General features: G+C 41.8%; 2 protein-coding genes across 2 annotated transcripts; one reads left to right on the plus strand and one right to left on the minus strand.

Moving 5' to 3' along the window:
* Window positions 1–549: 549 nt before the first annotated feature.
* LOC126797754 (ribosome production factor 2 homolog) lies at window positions 550–2950 on the minus strand. Its single transcript, XM_050524469.1, has 6 exons — window positions 2745–2950; window positions 2440–2643; window positions 1772–2017; window positions 1429–1668; window positions 1283–1348; window positions 550–1018 (listed from the first exon to the last, which is right to left on the minus strand). The coding sequence occupies exons 1-6, from the start codon at window positions 2811–2813 to the stop codon at window positions 860–862; spliced, it is 984 nt and encodes a 327-aa protein (XP_050380426.1). The 5' UTR covers window positions 2814–2950; the 3' UTR covers window positions 550–859.
* A 1142-nt stretch (window positions 2951–4092) lies between these two features.
* On the plus strand, window positions 4093–10670 carry LOC126797703 (polyadenylation and cleavage factor homolog 4). The gene is made up of 7 exons (XM_050524402.1): window positions 4093–4827; window positions 6097–6198; window positions 6506–6763; window positions 7246–7371; window positions 7487–7948; window positions 8308–10194; window positions 10382–10670. Exons 1-7 carry the CDS (start codon window positions 4456–4458, stop codon window positions 10394–10396), a joined length of 3222 nt encoding a protein of 1073 aa, XP_050380359.1. The 5' UTR covers window positions 4093–4455; the 3' UTR covers window positions 10397–10670.
* The last annotated feature ends 8790 nt before the right edge of the window (window positions 10671–19460 follow it).

A 19460-nucleotide genomic window follows, 5' to 3' on the forward strand; every position in this document is an offset into this window, starting at 1 on the left:
AGGCCACCAACTACTAGTCTGCTCAGCACTAGGAAACTTGATTTTCGCAGCGAAAGCTTCTTTGTTTCTCTGTTACCTGCTGCGTGTTGTTTTGCCAGTACAGTATCAGTGTTCTTGTCACAGAACACTGAAGCTACAGCTTTACGAGAAAGCTTACATACAGCGTCTTGAATCACATCCGTCATCTTGTTTGTGGAAGGAGACTCCAAAGTACCATTGTCTTAATGGTACTTCTACTACACTACTACAACTATCCCCTGGAGAATCCAGACTTTGAAGATGGACATTCGTCATCTTGCAGCATTTCTCCTCAATCTCTTATATCTCTTCCATCCTGTAGACTTAACCCATCCCCTTCAGTCTCTTCCATCATCTTTAGACACATTCATCGTGAAGGAAAAACTTGGTTGCAGATGGCTCCTATCCGAGTCCTTATTGGAGGAATGGAGGGAGCACCCAATTTCTACAAAATCTTTCTTATCAAATAAAAAAAAATTGAAAAAAAAAATTCACTGAATGGTCTATCGACTCCAATCAATCCAATGAAACCCTTGCAATCACTCAACAGACTCCCTTCGGAGCAAGTAAATGAAATTCATAGATCGGAAAAGATTTTAGGAAAGGATTCACTACCATTCAAGCGTACATGTCATTTGTCACACAAACAATCACGCAACACATGACAATGTATAATACGTAGAACTTAAATCTATGATAGATGGGAAGGATAACGATCCCATGGTACTCAAATCTATGACACTTTGACTTCATCTTTGCTAGCCTTGGCACAAGAGTTAAGTTGATGACAGCAAGTGTTAACATGACTTGAACCCAGTAAAGACTGCTTGCCCTCAAAGCATTACTCAGAATCTTCCTTCTGCCTCTTTGACATGTGCTCGTCACCCTCTTTTCCCTCCTTTTTCGATTTAGCTTCACGCCGCTCCCTTTTAACTCCTTTTGTCTTGTGAGGAACATACGAATCTCCAACCTTTGTGTGGAAATACTTCGTGTCATCAACCTAAACCCAAAGATTTTCAGAAACGAACAAATATTAGTGAAGATTAGAGAAAAGGAAAATTGAGTATAAGTATGAACTAGCTTGACATGATTAAACTCCAGGCTTCAGAATACTGAAACTGCATTTCTATACACAGGTATGATATTATATGTCCACACAGCTCCAGAGAGGATAGAGGCAGTTTCATCCTCACATATCTCTAACCATGTATACTAAGGCAATTACTACAGCTATATGAAAGAAATAGGTTTTTCCGCCTTTTACCTTCTGATCGGGAATATTGATCTTGCCAACCTTGCCTCGCATTGAGTCCTGTTGAACATTTTTGTCCTGCAAGTAAAGACAAGATTTATGTTACGGATATGTCATAGGCAAAAAGAAGAGAAAGAAGTCAAGTTTATCAAACAAACCTTCCTAGGCTGATCTCTAACTACTCTCATGGCTTCTTTCCTTAGGCTATCATTAGGAACACGGTGCCGACGGACTACCAAATCCATAGAGGGTCCAACTTCTACCAGTTCAGTCCTTGGAACTACTGTGCCAGACTTTTTCAGTCGCAGTGCACACTGTGTAAGAATAACTTTGTTTGCAGATATAGCTGAACACAGATATACCCGATCTAACCCAGCAAGATTTAGTTTCTCTACAACCTGCATATATCATCTCCAAGGATGTTATTATATTTCTCTTCATGCCAAAGTAAAAATCTATACACTTTTTAATTAAAAGAGACAAACTGCATTAGAGTTTTACCTCTCCTCGGAACAGATCAAGCAAAACCTCCTTCAAATGTTTCAGCTCTTGTACATTCTCAAATCCTTCTCCAATGAAACAAATGAAGGGCTTTGACCCCACATGGGGAGATAGTTTCTTATCATATGAGAATGCATCCATGCGTTTATAGTTTTCAACTCCAACCTCTATAAGATCATATATATGGTGATCATATGTCCTCCCTAAGACAAGATTGTTGGGCCGCTTCTTTGAATGAGAACCATACTGCATATAAATGCAACAACAACCTCAAAATGATGCCCGTAAAACAGAAGAACAAAACAGGACAAGCACAGATAAAGTGCCTGATCTCAGTTAAAACTTGAAACATTATAGCAGAAAACACTCGCATTCTGAACGGCGCAACAAGGGTTTGGTTCTAGCATATGGGATCAGCGTCCCCACTGTCCACCAAGACACTTTGGAAGAGGATTAGGTAAACCTATTTTGTTACATGCGGCAGCACTAGGTTACTGGATTAATATGCAATCCAAATCAATAACAGCATCATTGCATACCAGGAACATATTGTATAAAACAAAAATCAATGCATGACAATAAACTCACGAAGACAACCCAAATAGAAACATTGCACAACATAATAGTAATGAACTAATGATTAAAAAGCTGAGTGGGTTACAACTTACAACAAAAAGACTGCAATCAGTCTGATGTGAAAAGAACTCAAGCGATGTCTCGCCGCCATTTTCAAAAGGGCAAACGTCCTTATTCCTCCGGCTGAATTTCACGGCGCTCTCCTTCTTCAAATGGTAAATGTCCGACAAAACCGCGTTCAACACGGCGCTGGTTTTCATGCCGTGAAGTATCAGGGTCTTCTTCCCCGTCTCGATCTTCAACAAATCACACAAAACCCAATTCGTTAAAATCACAACCCAAACAAACAATCACACTGAAAAAACAAAGCTAAAGCTTTGATTTTTGAAAGACTTACGAGCTTGGGGGCGCGCTTCTCGAGCTCCCTTCTGGCCCTGGCCTTCTGGGGAGTCTTGACTCTCAACATGGTTGCAGAAAGTTGAGAGCTTTTGGTGTCTGGGTTTCGGTCTCTTGATGTGTTCGGCTGCAACGATTAAACCTCGGTTGTATTTTTGGAGGGGAAAGCTTTAGGGTTTTAGTCCAAGGAGACGGTCAGGAGATTTTGGGCTTTCGGCTTTGATTTCTTTAAGGTCCGACCCGTCCTTAACCTGACCCACGTAAAAATACCAAAAAATTAAAGAAATTTCTAGCTTCTTTCCAAACAATGACTTGAGACGTCAACCCACTTACCCACACTTCCAATCGACAAGCCTCTCTCTCCGTCCTCAAGAAGTAATTATTATGTGTACCCGAAATACCACGTAACACTATTATGTATTGTATCCAGTTAATTATATTACTTCATGAGGTGGTAAATATAACATGTGGCGAAAAGTAAAAATATTATTTAATCATGAGTAACTAACCAAAAAAAAATATCAATAACATTAAAATAGTACGCCACATAAATTATATACCGCATACATTTAATAATTTTTCTCCTCGTCAGTTGCCACTCATGTAGCACTATCACTTACAAACTAAAGTGAACCTTCATCATCCGAAACTGAAGCTAACACATGCAACACACAACATCACCAACTAGCCAAAACATCGTTGGAACGAAAACCTCAAGTCGGACAAACCATATCATAGCATGAATATGTCAAGTACCACATCTTAACACATATGGTACCTCTTAAAAGGGAGCCTATTTGATTCACTAAATGTCGGGGTGAGAAAACCTTGACCATGTCAAAGTTGATGAGAGTAACATGTTTATAAACTTGGGAAAACAATTTCGTTGAAGTTGATATATGTTTCAAACATTTGTTACATCATGTTATGACAACACCATGTGGTTTATGTTTCGAGTTAGTAAGTGCCCAAGTGTGGAACCTTGATATCCAAATTGAAACCACGCTAATTTAAGTTAAATTTCAATTTATTCTTAATAATTATGAGAGGGAAATTTTTTATAAGACCCTAAAAAAAATTAGCCTATAATTTATTCCATAAACTGTATGATCTCAATATGAAAATAGGTAACATAACATTATTTGATCGATCAATAAGATTGAAGATACTGTAGTACTTTAAATCGACTTTGAATGCTAGACGAAACGGCATAGTGGACTGAGTATTGCTTTTAGATGCAAATTAAGTTTTTATCTCATTCCTTTTTCGTTTTCGGATAGAAGAAAATTCCTTTCCTTTTTTCGTTTCACGAAATCTCTTTTATTTTTTTATTTTTTGGGTCTACAAAACGAGCTGGCTCTGGTCCTCTGCTATATATCTCTCACGCAAATACGCACACTCTTCTCAAATTTTGCCCCAAATCTCAACCCTAATTCCCAAATCCCAACCCCTTCCAATCAAGCTCCACACTTTTGCCTCAGATTCTTCAGATTACAAACTTTCTCTTACTTTAGTCTCTTTTAATTTATTATATATACTTGTAATACGAAACCAGGGTTTAATCCCGATCCTACATGTTCAATTGAGCCATAGCTCTTTTAATTTCTCATTCTAGATTAGATTTCAATATTCATATTCAATAGTCGTACACAGATTCTTGTTATGTAATCAAAAAACAAAATCAGATTTAGGGTTTGAGTTTGCCGCCATCGATGGACATGGAGAGCTCGCGCAGGCCGTTCAACAGATCGAACGAACCAGGCTTGAAGAAGCCCCGATTGAACGACGACCAAGGCGTCGGGAATCCGAATCTGAACGGCCGAGGCTTCGGACAAAGGCCCGGCGGAGCTAATCCGGCGCTGTCGAGGTTCAGAGTGAGTGATAGAGAGCTGGAGAGGGACGGCGGCGGAGCCTATGTGCCGCAGCCATTGCAGCACCAGGAGCTTGTGAGCCAGTACCGGACGGCGCTTGCGGAGCTGACGTTCAATTCGAAGCCGATCATTACGAATTTGACCATCATTGCTGGGGAGAGCCTTAATGCGGCTAAGGCTATCACTGCGACGATTTGCGCCAACATTATTGAGGTGAAACTTAGCTTTACACTGTGTGTTGTAGCTGTATAGCTGTATTTTTGTTCTTGATTTTAGCTTTGGTGCCGTTTCGCTTTAGTTTACTTGTAAATTGGGGGAAAAGATGGTGTGGAAGTAGAAATGAGGATTATGATGTGTTAGTGCTTTGATGCATGTCTTTAGTTGTGCCAATAAAAATAGAAAAAAGAAGTGATTTTGTCTGAGTTTTACGGAAATTGTATTTCTCTTGGATGTGATGTGTTTATGTGGATCATATGGTTGTGTTTTTTTTTTTCCGAATTCAGCTTAAATTTATATTTGTGGATGTGAGTAATAAAGCCCCATGACAACTGTGGTGGCCTAATTGTAACTGTGAATGGGAAAGTTTGTGTTCATTTATCTGTCTATTTTTCCCATGGGTGGAATTAAACCTTGTACCAATATGATAGTTGAGAGTTACACTGCAACTAACTTTGATCAAATCTTGTACATTGTGATTGTTTTCTTTTTCTGACTCAACCCGAGTATTTACAACAGGCTTCAGTTATTTATCAGGATCAGGTTTGAGTTGACATTCTTCTTTTGCTGACTCCATGCCAAGGGTGTTGTGTTTGTATGGAGTAGGTCCATTAGAAGAATGTATATCGTATTTGCAGAAATGGGATTCGTGCAACATGATGCACCTGGTTCCAGATCAAATCTAATCTATTGCATCCTTGTGAACATGGCTTTGGCTCACAAAAATCTCTTCAGTATATTTTGCTTATTTTAAATTTATCCCATTTTTGGTGTTTGGAGATGTTTCTCTAGATGTTGTATCATGCAAGAGTGACAGAGGCTGGGTATACAGGTTCTTCCTAGCTGATTCCAATACTAACAGGAAGACTCAAATCCTAGTGATACAGGACCTGCAGATGCGCCTGAGGGACCTGATTCAGCTGCCAAATGGCTGGGTCAGGGTAGAGTGCGGTGTAATATTTATCAATGTCGGAAAGAAAGATATGCATAAGAAATTATTTAAAGTTATCAAGTTACTGTACTCCATATGGTTCGATGATACAGTGTGCATGTGCTAATTGAGAAATGATGATACCAGCAGCTATGCTGCTTGTGTTATCATTAGAAATGTTTGAGGATCCTATACTGACACCGCCTCTTCCTGATTGTCAACTTCCTTTGGAAGCATTCTGGTGTTAAGCTGTTGGCTTATCACTTCTTTGTTTGCTTAAAAAGAATTTTGCTATAGACAGTGTACAGTTTCTGATCGTAGAAGGTCCTGTGCAGGTTCCTAGCGAGCAGAAGTTGCCATCGCTTTATCTTCTGGACAGTATTGTAAAGAATATTGGAAGAGATTACATAAAATACTTTGCTGCCAGATTACCTGAGGTTAGCTATCTACCTTGCATGAAGCCTCTCTTACTTTTCCACATGCTTGTTTTGGTAGATTTAAACCATGCTGTTTGTTTTGACATGTAAAAATTGCTTTTCTGGTACTCAATTATATTATTGTTGGAACTAATCACTAGCAATAAGGACAGTTCGCCGACTTACAAAGTACCAGGTTTTATTAAAAAAGAAAAAGATTTTTGCTTCACAAGCTATAATACTATCCTGATGCATCAGAGCAGCACAATAGGCCTAATTCTGTTTGATTTACTGTAGTCACCACTTCTTCCTTTTTCTGGACTTCTAGGTATTCTGCAAGGCATATAGACAGGTTGAACCTCCTATACATCAAAGCATGCGTCATCTTTTTGGAACTTGGAAAGGTGTCTTCCCTGCTCAGACACTTCAGATGATTGAGAAAGAACTTGGGTTTACTACTGCAGCAAATGGTTCGTCGTCTGGAGTTTCAACATCTAGACCAGACTCACAGTCGCAACGTCCAGCACATAGCATTCACGTAAACCCCAAATACTTGGAAAGACAGCGTCTTCAGCATCCACCGAGGGTAAGTAGAAGCCTGAAATCATGTTGAAAGATGATTACTTGATTAAATACTACTTTTCTACTAGTTTATTCGATTCTATGCACACTTACAAATATCTTTCATTAAAGGTTGAAAGATGAAGCAGTATTTAATGGAAATAACAATCAAATTATATATCTTTCTTCTCCTATTTTTGTTTTGTGGTCTACATTCTGAGAGTTTATGGATAAAGGATGCTCTTAATATAGAGATATTCTAGTTTATGCAGTATTTTTATTTGATAAAAAATTATTTTATTACTTATAGTACATTTTCATGTAAACGGTGCTATTTTTTATGCTTGTATGTACAGGCCTGTGGACCTTGATTTACCATCAAAAATATATATTTGCTGATCTGAGTTTTCATTCATATGGAATACTTTCTTCTCTTTTTTAGTTTATTATAATATGCTAAACTTTTCTCTCTCTTTTTTTCTGCATGTTTTTTCTTTTGGTATGAAGACAAAAGGGATGGCTAATGACTTTGATGGGACTATGGCAAACTCAATTGATGATGTAGAGAGGTTGGACAGAGTAGCTGGTATCAGTGCTGGACGAGTATGGGTTGATCCTCCAGTTAAAATGCCGGTATGTGAAAACTCTTCTTTTTACAAAAAATAAATAAATATTAGACTCTTAATTTTGTGAGATAGTGAAATATTTCACTATTTCTGTAGTTTCACATAGTAGTCAACTTTTGCAGATTATTCAACGTTCAACCAGGGATGCACTAAGTGAGCGTTTTCATGAGAAGAATATTGGTGCCGAATATGATGAATCTGATTATGATTCTGATCTTCCTAGGAGGTCAAACTTAGGCATTGGGCGATCTGGTGGGAATATTATCCAGCAAGGACATGATAAACCTTGGTATGGAGGTGTCAGCAGTGCTGCCGAAACAATTTCCATCCAAAGGAATGGTTTTAACAAGAAGCACGGATTAAATTACTCTGCACCTAAATCTGCAAATGCTGATCCTCGTCTTCAGACACCACAAGTCATTGCAAGTAGGAATAGGGGTGGGTTGTCGAGTAGTTGGAAGAATTCTGAGGAAGAGGAATACATGTGGGATGATATAAACTCAAGATTAACAGATCGTGTAACTCCTGATCTTTCTAGTAACATAAGAAAAGGGCACTGGATTTCTGATGATTCTGAGAAATTGGTAAGCAACAAAGATTTTTCTACTTCAAAAGTATGGTCTCTAAGATTTTTCATTATTTTACAGTTACAATGATATTTCCAGACTCTGTTCAAATGAATACAGATGCAAAAACCAATAAAAACCACCAGTTACTTTCTTATTCATTTAATATCAGATAGTAATCCACTCTTATAAGAGTACATACATAGTTATTGAGCGAGTTCCTGTCAAGTCTGATGCAATTACTCATTCCATCCTTGCTGATGATGTGAGTTTGACAATGTCTATCTACTATCACGTATTGTGTCACTAGGATGCACAAACTTGGACAGTATAAAAGACTTATCTTTTATATGCTGATTGATCTTGACTATATGCAGGACTTTGGAGGTGGCTCTCGTAAGGTGAGCAGAGTAAATGATATGGAGGTGGCCACTGATAGTGTTGAACAGAAAGACTTATCTGCTCTTGGGCGCCGTATGCCATCACCTTGGTCATTGCAAGAGTCAAATGTTGTGGAACGGCTGACCTCTTCCGGTGCCCCGGTCATGAGTTCCGCTCATTCAGAGCGTTATGTATCAGGTTTAAGTGGGTTATCAACAAGTGGAGATTCTTCTGTGGCGAGTAGAGCACAGATGATTTCTTCTCGTATTGGGGCCTCAAGCTTTGGGTTGCCGACAAATGCTGCATCAGGGTCTAATGGTGCTGTAGTGAAACAGAAGCAGATTCCATTGGTCAGAGCTGCATCAAAAATACAGCATCCTCGTCATTATATGGCTGAGCAAGACCCGGTTCAGGTGCCATCCCTTCCTCCTGACTTGAAAGCATCTCAAATTTTGGCAAAGTCGGAGTTAGGATCACATGGTCAGTATACCGAGGACTCTTTGCCTGTTCCAACTTCCAATGTTCGAATTAGTGGCATGACAAAATCACAGCCCCAAGATTTGAAGGCTTTGTCTTCGTCAATGGCTGCCATCCAATCAAGGCACCAGTATCCTTTCCAACAACAAGACAGTGCAGAGCCTGAATCCTTGGAACAGACACAGAAGCCCCATGTAATGCCCTCAACAGTCAGAAATTCTATATCAGATCTTTCTAATCTCCTTGCTCCAGAAACGTCAGGACAGTCTAGCACAAGTAGTTTGTTGGCTGCTGTTTTGAAGACTGGAATTCTTTCTAATAAATCATTCACTGGTAGCCTTCCTAATTTGAATCTAGGTGACAAGGAAAAACTGCCACCACAGTCGAGCGGTCAACCCCCCTTGCCAATTGGACGACCACCTACCAAAGCTGCAGTTCCGGGGTTAAAGGTTGCACCGGCACCTTCATTAGGCCATCTTTCCGGTGATAACTCACCAACCACCTCAAGCACTCTGCAGAAGGTTGGACATCTATCTCCTCCACCTGGCCAACTGCCTTTGTCCCAAGAGCGTAGCTCAACAGAAAAAGATTCAAATGCCAAGGATCCAATATCAAACCTTTTGAGCTCTTTGGTTGCCAAAGGGTTGATATCTGCATCAAAGTCAGAGTCACCGACATTTCTGCCATCTCAAAAGCTGGTAGAAGGGCAAAGTCAGAACTTACCTATGATTGGCACCAGCTCCATCTCTCCAGTTTCAGAATCTTCAAAAGTTGCTGTTTCATCTCAAAGGGATGATGCACCTCTCACAGAACAGGTGGCTAAACCGCCTGCTGCCTCGGCCCAATCTACTAAGACCGAAAAAAGGAATCTAATAGGATATGACTTCAAGCCAGATAAAATCCGAGAACTACATCCATTTGTCATTGATGAGCTTTTTGATGACCTTCCACATAAATGTAGCCTATGTGGCCTTAGGCTCAAACTTAAAGAACGTCTTGATAGTCACTTGGAATGGCATGCTTCGAAAACTCCTGAAGCAGATGGTTCAAAGGCATCAAGGGGGTGGTATGCGAATTCAATCAACTGGGTTGGTGGGAAGGCAGGAAACTCTTCTGAACTTGTCATCGATTCAAATGACATGACTGTGGTCAGTAATGAGCCCATAATTCTGGCTGATGAAAGCCAATGCGCATGTCTTCTATGTGGCAATACTTTTGAAGACTTCTATTGTCAAGAAAGTGATGAATGGATGTTTAAAGGAGCCGTGTATATGACTGTTCCAGCTGGGGATGGTGAGCTTGGAACTGCAGGTGGGAGCATTCTGAAGGGTCCCATTGTGCATGCAAGTTGTATTGATGAAAATTCACTTGAGGATTTGGGACTGGCTGCTACACGAATTAAATTGGTAAGCTCTTGTTCAGCATATAGGCCTTTCTTATGTATTCCGGTAGTCTCTCATTCTAAGGGATTTGACCACCCAGATGCCTTTGCTTCTTTTTCTTTTTAGTTTTGAGTTTTGACGTTATATCATTCTGTTGCGTGATTTAAAATTTTAGTTGATGATAATGTTGCCTCTTTATTTTTTTTGGCAGGAAAGTGATGTTTAGTTCTCCAAAAACTAAAGATAGATGTGGACCGAAGAGTCATGAATATATGAGAATTCAGGTTACTTGTGTATTTTCAGTTGAGTTTTTCAGTGCTATTTGTGTTGTGCCACAGATACGTGGTGGGAGATTTGTACGAGCTCCATTTTTTCTATTTGTTTCATTGTAGTTGAGAGGAAAAGAAAAAATAGATCTACATTTCAGATAGTTTGCATCTCAGTGATTCTCTTATGACTTTACGAGTGATGAGATTTGATGTTTTGCTATTTGTTTGTTACTTTGCTTAAGGGCTTTGTCCTTCATCGCATATATTTGATCCACCAAAACAACGAATACACTCCTGACTCTCAAACCATGTCCTTCCAACATCACAATTGGTAGCAGGATATGCTCATGTATTCCACTGCTATAATGGAACTAGATTCTTTTTCTTTTATGTTTACAGTTACTTTTCATTATTCCTGGCCGGATGTATCGTTATAAATGAATATTGTTTTCTTTCTGTTTCTCCTTTCGGTTATTACTTCAGTTGTATTGGAGAGAGAGAGTAGTCATGCCTCCTAACTCTTAACTTCGAATGACATTACACTCTGTTCCCTATATATATTGTGCAGCAGATGCAATTTTAAAGATGTTTTCAATTATAATCTGTTGTCATCCTTATCTCCTAGTAACCTCGAAGATATGGGAATTTTATTAGTTTTCTTGTCTGCCTGCTACTTTCTGGTTGAAGCCATAAACTCTTTCACATGCACATGTTGGTCTCTGAAGATTCTTTCTCAGATGGGATCGCCGATCTTTTTGGGATCTCTTCCGAACTTGTGGAGGATGTAAAACAGTAAAAGCCCCAGAAGCCCCTACATCTTCATGTACTGTAGTTGTGTTCATACTCCATGGCCAATTATGACCAAGAAATAGTGAGACCTAGTTGAACTCGGGTATTACTAATTTATTGTTCTAGGCCAGCCTTGATGGGGTTTCCACTGACAGGAATGACATTTCTTTGCAATTCCAGAAAATCCTCTGTGTCAACACAGGTCACAAGCAACCATTCCCTGTCACTGTTTCTGAGATTGGTCTAAAGACTGAACTCGTAACTCATTAATGTGAAGAAATGGAGTGTTCAAGTGCTATAGGAAGTGGACCATTGATAGCATAAAGGTAATATATTTGATACAAAGATGTTGATTACAAACGTTTTTGGTTCTATGCTATGTGTTACGGGCCAACTTTTGTAGAGCACAAGCGGACCGTGCGGCACTTGCTAATCGATGAACGAGTAGCAAGTAAGCCAAGTGAGTACCTTGCAAGGGACAATGAAAACCACACGATATTAGTATAGTGTTAGCGGCAAGCAAGAACACAGTTTATATAGTTGTTGGGCAATCTCATGAACAATTGAATAGGCAACAAGAATGATCTCACGAGGCGCAGATAATTGAATAATTCCTCTCTTTATTGATGGTAAGACGTTAAGGGAGGCGCAAGTACATGTGCTTACCTATACTAGTTCCGTAGGCCAACCGTCGCCGCCTAGAAACCCCTCCCTATTAATAACATATTTTGCAAAACTAGACTTGGCGGGGGGAAACATGAAACCTTCCCACCATGAGCCTACTAAATAAAGGAAATTACAGAAAATATAAATTACAATACTGTCACTAGCACGCAAGCAACCGGCCATAGGCATGACTCATGAACTTGGACAAGGTTGCTTGCGGCCTTACAAGTGCTACCCCTAATATCCTCCCCCACTAAAGCTGTCGGAACTCTCGACGACTGCCTTGGAGTTGAAGTCTTCAATCTTCTGCTTAAACTTTTTCAGTGCCTCCACATTCTCCCAGCTTACTTCTTCATCTCCAAACCCCTTCCACTTTACCAAGTACTGCTGGCGTGGTCGCTCTTGAACTGCTTGGTTTCACCCCTGACTCTTGGACGTGCTAACAACTCTTTCGGCTAAAATCTCCTCGACCTCCTTTGGCTTGCTTGATCTGCTCTCCACAGGTTCTCTAGCAGGCTTGTTGCGGGCTTGGTCTTCCTTGTCGGGATGGTGCGGCTTGAGGTTGCTGACATGGAACACTGGGTGAACTTTCATCCACGGTGGTATGACGATCTTGTATGAACACTTTCCTACTTTTGAGATGACCGGAAGCGGGCCTTCATATTTCCTGAACAATCACTTATATTTGGAACGGAGGAATCTGAGCTGTTCGGGGAGAAGCTTGACAAGCACCATGTCCCCTTCCTGGAAGGCTTTAGGTTGCCGGCCTTGATCTGCCCATTTCTTCATCCTCCCCGCTGCCTTCTCTAAGTAAGTTTGAGCAATCTCGGCATTTGCCTTCCACTCTTTGGTGAAGTTGAAAGCACGGGGATTGTTGCCCCTGTACACCTCATGCACGGTGTGCGGTAGGAGTGGTTGTTGACCATTAACTATCTCGAAAGCACTCTTGTTGGTGGCTGAACTCTTCTTCGAGTTGAAACAAAATTGTGCTACATCTAGCAACTCCACCCAATTCTTTTGGTTTGCTTGGACAAAGTGCATCATGTACTCTTCCAGCATTGAGTTGAACCGTTCAGTTTGTCCATCTGTTTGGGGGTGATAACTTGAAGAGATGTTGAGTTTTGACCCCAGCAGCTTGAACAACTCTATCCAGAATGACCCTGTAAATCTGGTATCTCTGTCACTGACAATATTTTGCGGTACTCCCCAATACTTCACCACATGTTTGAAGAAAAGGGCCGCGGTGTCTTCGGCTGAGCAATGTTTTGGGGTTGGCACAAAAGTTGCATACTTTGAGAACCTGTCAACCACTACGAGGATGCCGGATAGCTCTCTAACCTTGGGTAAGTTGGTGATGAAATCTAAAGAGACTTTCCCATGGTCGGCTAGGTACTGATAGTGGTTCTAGCAACCCTGGAGTCTTTTGCCACTCTACTTTGTCTTGTTGGCAGGTCAAGCAAGTCTTGGTGTATTCCATCACATCATTCCGCATTTGAGGCTAATAGTAACCCTGCTTCAGGAGGGCGTGGGTTCTTTGCCATCCTGGGTGACCCGCCCACAAGGTGTCATGACACTCCCTCATGAGCATCCTTCGCAGCCCATCGGCCCGGGGAACATACACCCTTCCCCTCTTTGTCATCAACAAGTCATTCTCTAACCAAAATCTGCTGTTTTTTCCTTCCTTCACTAGCTTGACAAGGGCTTAAGCTACTGGATCCTTCTCTAGATTCTCCTTGATCCTTACCTTAATATTTGTAGCTACTACACTGCCAGACATAGTAGCCAATACACGAAGGGCCACCAGGTTGGCCTTACACTTAAGGCATCTGCAACTTGATTGGTGCGACCTGCCTTGTACTCAAATTCAAAATCGAACTCTGCGAGGAACTCTTGCCATCGACCTTATTTTGGAGTTAACTTTGGGTGTGTCAGGAAGTATCTCACTGCAGAGTTGTCAGTCTTGACTAGGAACTTCGACCCCAACAAGTAGTGTCGCCAAGTCCTCAAGCAGTGAATCACGGCTAACATCTCTTTCTCATAGGCTGTATATCTTCTTTCTGGGGGTGAGAGCTTATGGCTCTCATATGCTACCGGGTGTCCTTGTTGCAGTAAGACACCTCCTAGAGCAAAATCAGATGCATCGGTTTGCACTTCAAATGGCTTGCTCAAGTCTAGTAAGGCAAGAACGGGGTCCTCCATAACTGCCTGCTTCAAATTTAGGAAGGCTTCCTCACAACCTTCATTCCAACTCCACACCACTCTCTTCTTCAAAAGCTCTGTTAAGGGAGTCGTCTTCTCCGAATAATTTTCAATGAACCGCATGTAGTAATTGGCTAGTCTAAGAAAGGAGCGCAGTTCTTTCACGTTCTTGGGGCTCTGCCACTCTTCAATAGCTCTTACTTTTCCCATGTCCATCCTGATTCTTCCCCTTTCTATGACATGTCCCAAGAATTTGATGGAACTTTGTGTGAATGCACACTTTTCTCACTTGACATACAACTTGTTCTCCCGCAATCGTTGAAACACCAACTTCAAATGTTCCACGTGCTCTTCTAACGTGGGACTATAGATCACAATATCATCCAGATACACCACCACAAATTTGTCCAATAAGTCGCTAAGGACTTGGTTCATCAATGTGTAGAAGGTAGCAAGGGCGTTAGTCAACCCGAACGGCATCACCAGGAATTCAAAGGCGCCATACCGAGTGACACATGCAGTCTTGTACTCATCTCCCTCTGCGATGCGGACTTGATGATACCCCGAGCGAAGGTCAAGCTTTGTGAAATATTGGGCACCACTGAGTTGGTCGAACAAGTATTGTATCAATTGAATATGATACTTGTTCCTCACGGTGACCTTGTTGAGAGCTCGGTAGTCCACACACAACCTCAAAGTCCCATCTTGCTTTTCTGAAATAGCACTGGCGCACCAAATGGAGACTTGGAGGGTTGGATGAACCCTGCCTCCAGTAGCTCTCCAAGTTGTTTCCTCAACTCTACTAGTTCTGGAGGGGCCATTCGATAGGGTGTCCTCGCGGGAGGTTTGGCCCCAGGGAGCAACTCGATCTCATGATCAACATTCCTCCTTCATGGCAATTCCTTGGAAAGTTCTGATGGAATCATGTCTTTGTAAGTTTCCAACACTCCCATAATCTCCCTTGGAATCGTCTCCTCCTCAACTTCGTCTTTTATCAAGGGGACAATGACATATGTCGGTTCTTGGCGCTTCACACCCTTCTTGAATTGAATGGCCGACAAGAGGCGAAGTCCACTCGGTGGCCTAAGCTTTGCCGGCACTACACAAGGTCTTTCCCCCATAACCAACAAGTTTTGAGCGTTGAGTATGGAAATGGCTTTGTTCTCCAACATGAATTTCATCACTAAGATTACATCAAAGTCATCTATATGCACGACAACCAAATCAGTCTTTCCTTCCTAATTGCTCAACTTCAGCTGCACGGCTTTAGATACCCCAATTGTGGGTGAGGGTGAGGAATTAACTGCTTTCAGGTGACCCGTATCTTTCTCAAATTTTAACCCCAACCTTCATGCCTGTGCTTCTGACACAAAGTTGTTGGTGGCTCCTGTATCGACCATCACGCTCTTGGCTACCTTCCCATTCAAGCTACCTTCAGCAAACATTAAGCCCTTTAGCAATGGCTTCTTTGGCATGGGGGTCTGTTTCTACCGCATTAAGGAATTTTAATGCCCCCATGTGGCTAGGTTCTTCCACTTCCTCTTGGTGTTTCTCATTTTCTTTGGCCGAGATTTGGGCTTGTAACGCTGACAAAGCAGTCTTGTGAGGGTACTCATTTTCCCTATGAGGTCCCTTACATAGAAAGCACGATATGGGTCTCGGGGTGAAGCCTGTATAACTGAACGGGCGTGGAGTAAACACCCTTGTGGAGGCTGCTGGCTTGGAGAAGGCAGTGTCCTTGACACCAATAACCCTTCTATCCCTCCCCTCCAAAATTCGAGGACCTTGACTCTCCTCCCCCACTTCTACTCGGACCCGGTCTGGCATTTCTATTGATATTCACATTCGAAAAGGATGAAGTTTTTCTCGCAGAGTTATCTTCGAATGTGTAATCAGTCAACCTTTCTGCCGCTGTTTGGGCTGAGGCTAAATCTTGGACCCTTTGTTTTTGGAGCTCAGTTCTAGCCCATGGCTTCAATCCTTCAAGGAAGTAAAATAGCCGATCTTTCTCTGACATGTCAAGGAGGTCGAGCATGATCATAGAGAATTTGCGCTTGGTGTTCATCTCCAACAGCTCATTTTTGAACGCATCAATGGTGGCTCGGACATCCTCCCCGAGGGTGTCCATAGTCATATGTAATGTGTCAAGGGCATCACTCATCGCCCCCAACTGCTCTAGCAAGGTACCTCCTCGATCTTCGTTATCATGTCCTCCCCCCTCGGGAGCTCTTATGTAATGTGTCAAGGGCATCACTCATCGCCCCCAACTGATCTAGCAAGGTACCTCCTCGATCTTCGTCATCATGTCCTCCCCCCTCGGGAGCTCTTATTTTTTCTAGGTCCGCAACTCGGTCTTTCAGCTTTTTAAGTTCCTTCTTAGGCCCTGCTCCTCCCCTGGGAGCTTCTGCCTTCTCTAGGGCCGCCACTCGGTTCCTTAACTCCTCAAGATCCTCCACTTGTGTTGCCAACTTCTCTAGATCGACACGATCACGCAAGGAGGTAATATTAATCAATCTATCAGGGACTCCCGCAAGTTCACTGAGTTGTTGATCATTGAAATCGAACCGTTGCGCGTTCGTCATGCTTCCTACCATCGTATGAGTCTTAAGCACAGCCAGCAAGCTGGCTCTGATACCAGCTATCACGGGCCGACTATTGTAGAGCACAAGCGGACCGTGCGGCACTTGCTAATCAATGAACGAGTAGCAAGTAAACCAAGTGAGTACCTTGCAAGGGACAATGGAAACTACACGATATTAGTATAGTGTTAGCGGCAAGAAGGAACACAATTTATATAGTTGTTGGGCAATCTCATGAACAATTGAATAGGCAACAAGAATGATCTCACGGGGCGCAGATAATTGAATAATTCCTCTCTTTATTGATGGTAAGACGTTAAGGGAGGCGCAAGTACATGTGCTTACCTATAATAGTTCCATAGGCCAACCGTCGCCGCCTAGGAACTCCTCCCTCTAATAGCATATTTTGCAAAACTAGACTTGGCATGAGGAAACATGAAACCTTCCCACCATGAGCCTACTAAATAAAGGAAATTACAGAAAATATAAATTACAATACTGTCACTAGCACGCAAGCAACCGGCCATAGGCATGACTCATGACCTTGGATAAGGTTGCTTGTGGCCTTACAAGTGCTGCCCCTAATACTATGCTTCTAAGATTTTACATCTCACTGCTTCTATTATTATGTGGAGCATTAGTCCATAGTTATATGGTGATATTATTCAGCATCTAGGAATCATATTCCCATTTGATATGCTTATTTATGGCTTCTGGTGCTGGGTGTAGATATAATCCAGGTGAGCTTCTGCAACCATCCTTCTCTGGAGACACTCTTCATCTTTCTCATGGCATTCTTTCGATCCCATCAGCTGTAAGACGATCAACCCCCAAAACAGATCAAGCAAATAATTAGTTTACATTAAGAGACAACTCAGAGAGAAAATAAGAGCTAGCTAGCTAGGGAGGTCATATTCTCACTCCATGATGTCATGATCTGCAGCGGCAGTTGCTGAGGTTGGCCTTGTGGAAGACGACGGGCATGTGATGAGATGAAGAGGAAAAGAAAGAGAGAAAAGTTGACGAGGAGGAGACTCTGCTTCTTCATGGTGGTTTGGGATTTGGGGGCTGTGATTGTGATACAGGGAAGATGTGATTTATATAAACACGAAAGCAAAGCTATAGCTAACTTAGGATCACATGGAAGGTCCCCAACCAAAGCCGTTACAACTTCTCTCTTTTTTGATACAAAAAGCAGTTGCAACTTTTTTTACAGCTTATAGCGCTGTAGTTTGTATGGTCATACTTGTTTATAAGATGTTACATGTTGGTGCACACACAAATATATATAGAGGCCGGATCAGGAGTGGACTGTCCGGTATGGGCTACATCGGCGATTCCAGCGACTAACGACACGCAATAAAGACGCAGAAGGTGTCAGCCGTGCTTCCCTCCTCCCGGTGCTCCTGTCTGTGCCAGTCGGAGCTCTATCACCGGCCTCACTGTGTGGAGCATGGGTGAGGTCGTCCTCCAATCGCTTCGTGAACATGAAAAATAGATGATCATGTGAATTGCAAAGAACTCGAATCATCATATCTTGTTCAAAATAACCAAAAAAATGATCATGTCAAAACCGAGAAGACATCAAAACTGAACCCATGATTCAAAGAATTTTGAGTTACATAAAGCTACTGCTACAGGCTAACAAAGCTACTGTCTAAGCTTGAAAAAACTACTGTCAATGAAATCTGGCAGATTTATTCCTCTCCATTCTTAACACAAATATCAAGATGAAAATGTATCATTGGCATATATGGCCTTTTAAAACTTAGCAAGGCACAAAGATATAGAATACAATCTTTGCACGAGATCCGTAAAACAACTACCTGCACCGTAGGACAGTGTGGGTGGTTACGCAATTAGCAAGACACTCTATTTCACGGCGGGACATTCTCAAAATGAAGATTAAGAGAGTGAACGACGCGGTGAACTTCTCTAGACAATACGCCATAGGATATTGTAAGAGGGGGGATTGAAACAAATGTGCAATCTCATCGAGTGTATGACATGGCAATAGAACTACATTCTTCAACTTAAAAGTTGGAAAAACATGGTATTGGAGCAGTTGAATACCAAACAAGTAGGGTGGAAAACCATCCATTTCGTGCGGGTGGTCACCAATAATAATAAAATTGTTTGAGCTATTAAACGACTTAGAGAAAATCGGAAAATTAACTGGAAAACCATGTCAAAATAACTCAAAACCGAGTGAAATTTGGACTGGAAAACGTGGCAGTAAAAACTGCGGGAAATATGCCGGAAAAATGACGAGAAATGACGAAAAAACGTCAAAAAAAACTCGCTGGAAACCGGCGGCACCGATTGCCGGAAAACCGGCAGGAACTGCCCGGTATGGAAGCCGGAACTTCAAGTCCGACAGGGGACGCTGGGAGGAACCGGGTGGCGGTGCCGGAACCGCCGGAAAATGGCCGGAAGGCAGTGAATACACCGGCAAAACGTTCTGGAAACGCCGGAACAGTAACTAGGAAAAACAACGTCAATTTTGACGTTCCGAGGTCCGTTTTCCAAATTTTAAGGTCCAAATTCACAATGTAGTACTATTGGGGTCCTATGTAACCCAAAAACGGCCAATTTAAAAACCACATGAGTTGCAAACGTTCACCATGCATGCTAAGTCAAGGCAAATAATATTCTCCCGAGATCATCTTGTAAACAAGGAATACGAGAAATTTTATTGAATATGCCAATATTTAATACAACACAAACAAGCTTCCAATTCCAATAGACGACTTAAGCTAAAGTCAAGCAAGAAACATGGCAATTCCAA

Source organism: Argentina anserina, chromosome 6 (assembly GCF_933775445.1).
Source record: "Argentina anserina chromosome 6, drPotAnse1.1, whole genome shotgun sequence".
Lineage (NCBI taxonomy): Eukaryota > Viridiplantae > Streptophyta > Magnoliopsida > Rosales > Rosaceae > Argentina > Argentina anserina.

Excerpts from the sequence above, each read along its gene's own strand:
- LOC126797754 (XM_050524469.1), bottom strand. The coding sequence starts at position 2,813 with ATGTTGAGAGTCAAGACTCCCCAGAAGGCCAGGGCCAGAAGGGAGCTC. Across the intron at positions 2,018-2,439 it reads CTGATTGCAGTCTTTTTGTT|TATGGTTCTCATTCAAAGAA; the intron begins GTAAGTTGTAAC and ends ATTTATATGCAG. Across the intron at positions 1,669-1,771 it reads TTGATCTGTTCCGAGGAGAG|GTTGTAGAGAAACTAAATCT; the intron begins GTAAAACTCTAA and ends TGATATATGCAG.
- LOC126797703 (XM_050524402.1), top strand. The coding sequence starts at position 4,456 with ATGGACATGGAGAGCTCGCGCAGGCCGTTCAACAGATCGAACGAACCA. Across the intron at positions 6,199-6,505 it reads TTGCTGCCAGATTACCTGAG|GTATTCTGCAAGGCATATAG; the intron begins GTTAGCTATCTA and ends CTGGACTTCTAG. Across the intron at positions 7,372-7,486 it reads ATCCTCCAGTTAAAATGCCG|ATTATTCAACGTTCAACCAG; the intron begins GTATGTGAAAAC and ends CAACTTTTGCAG.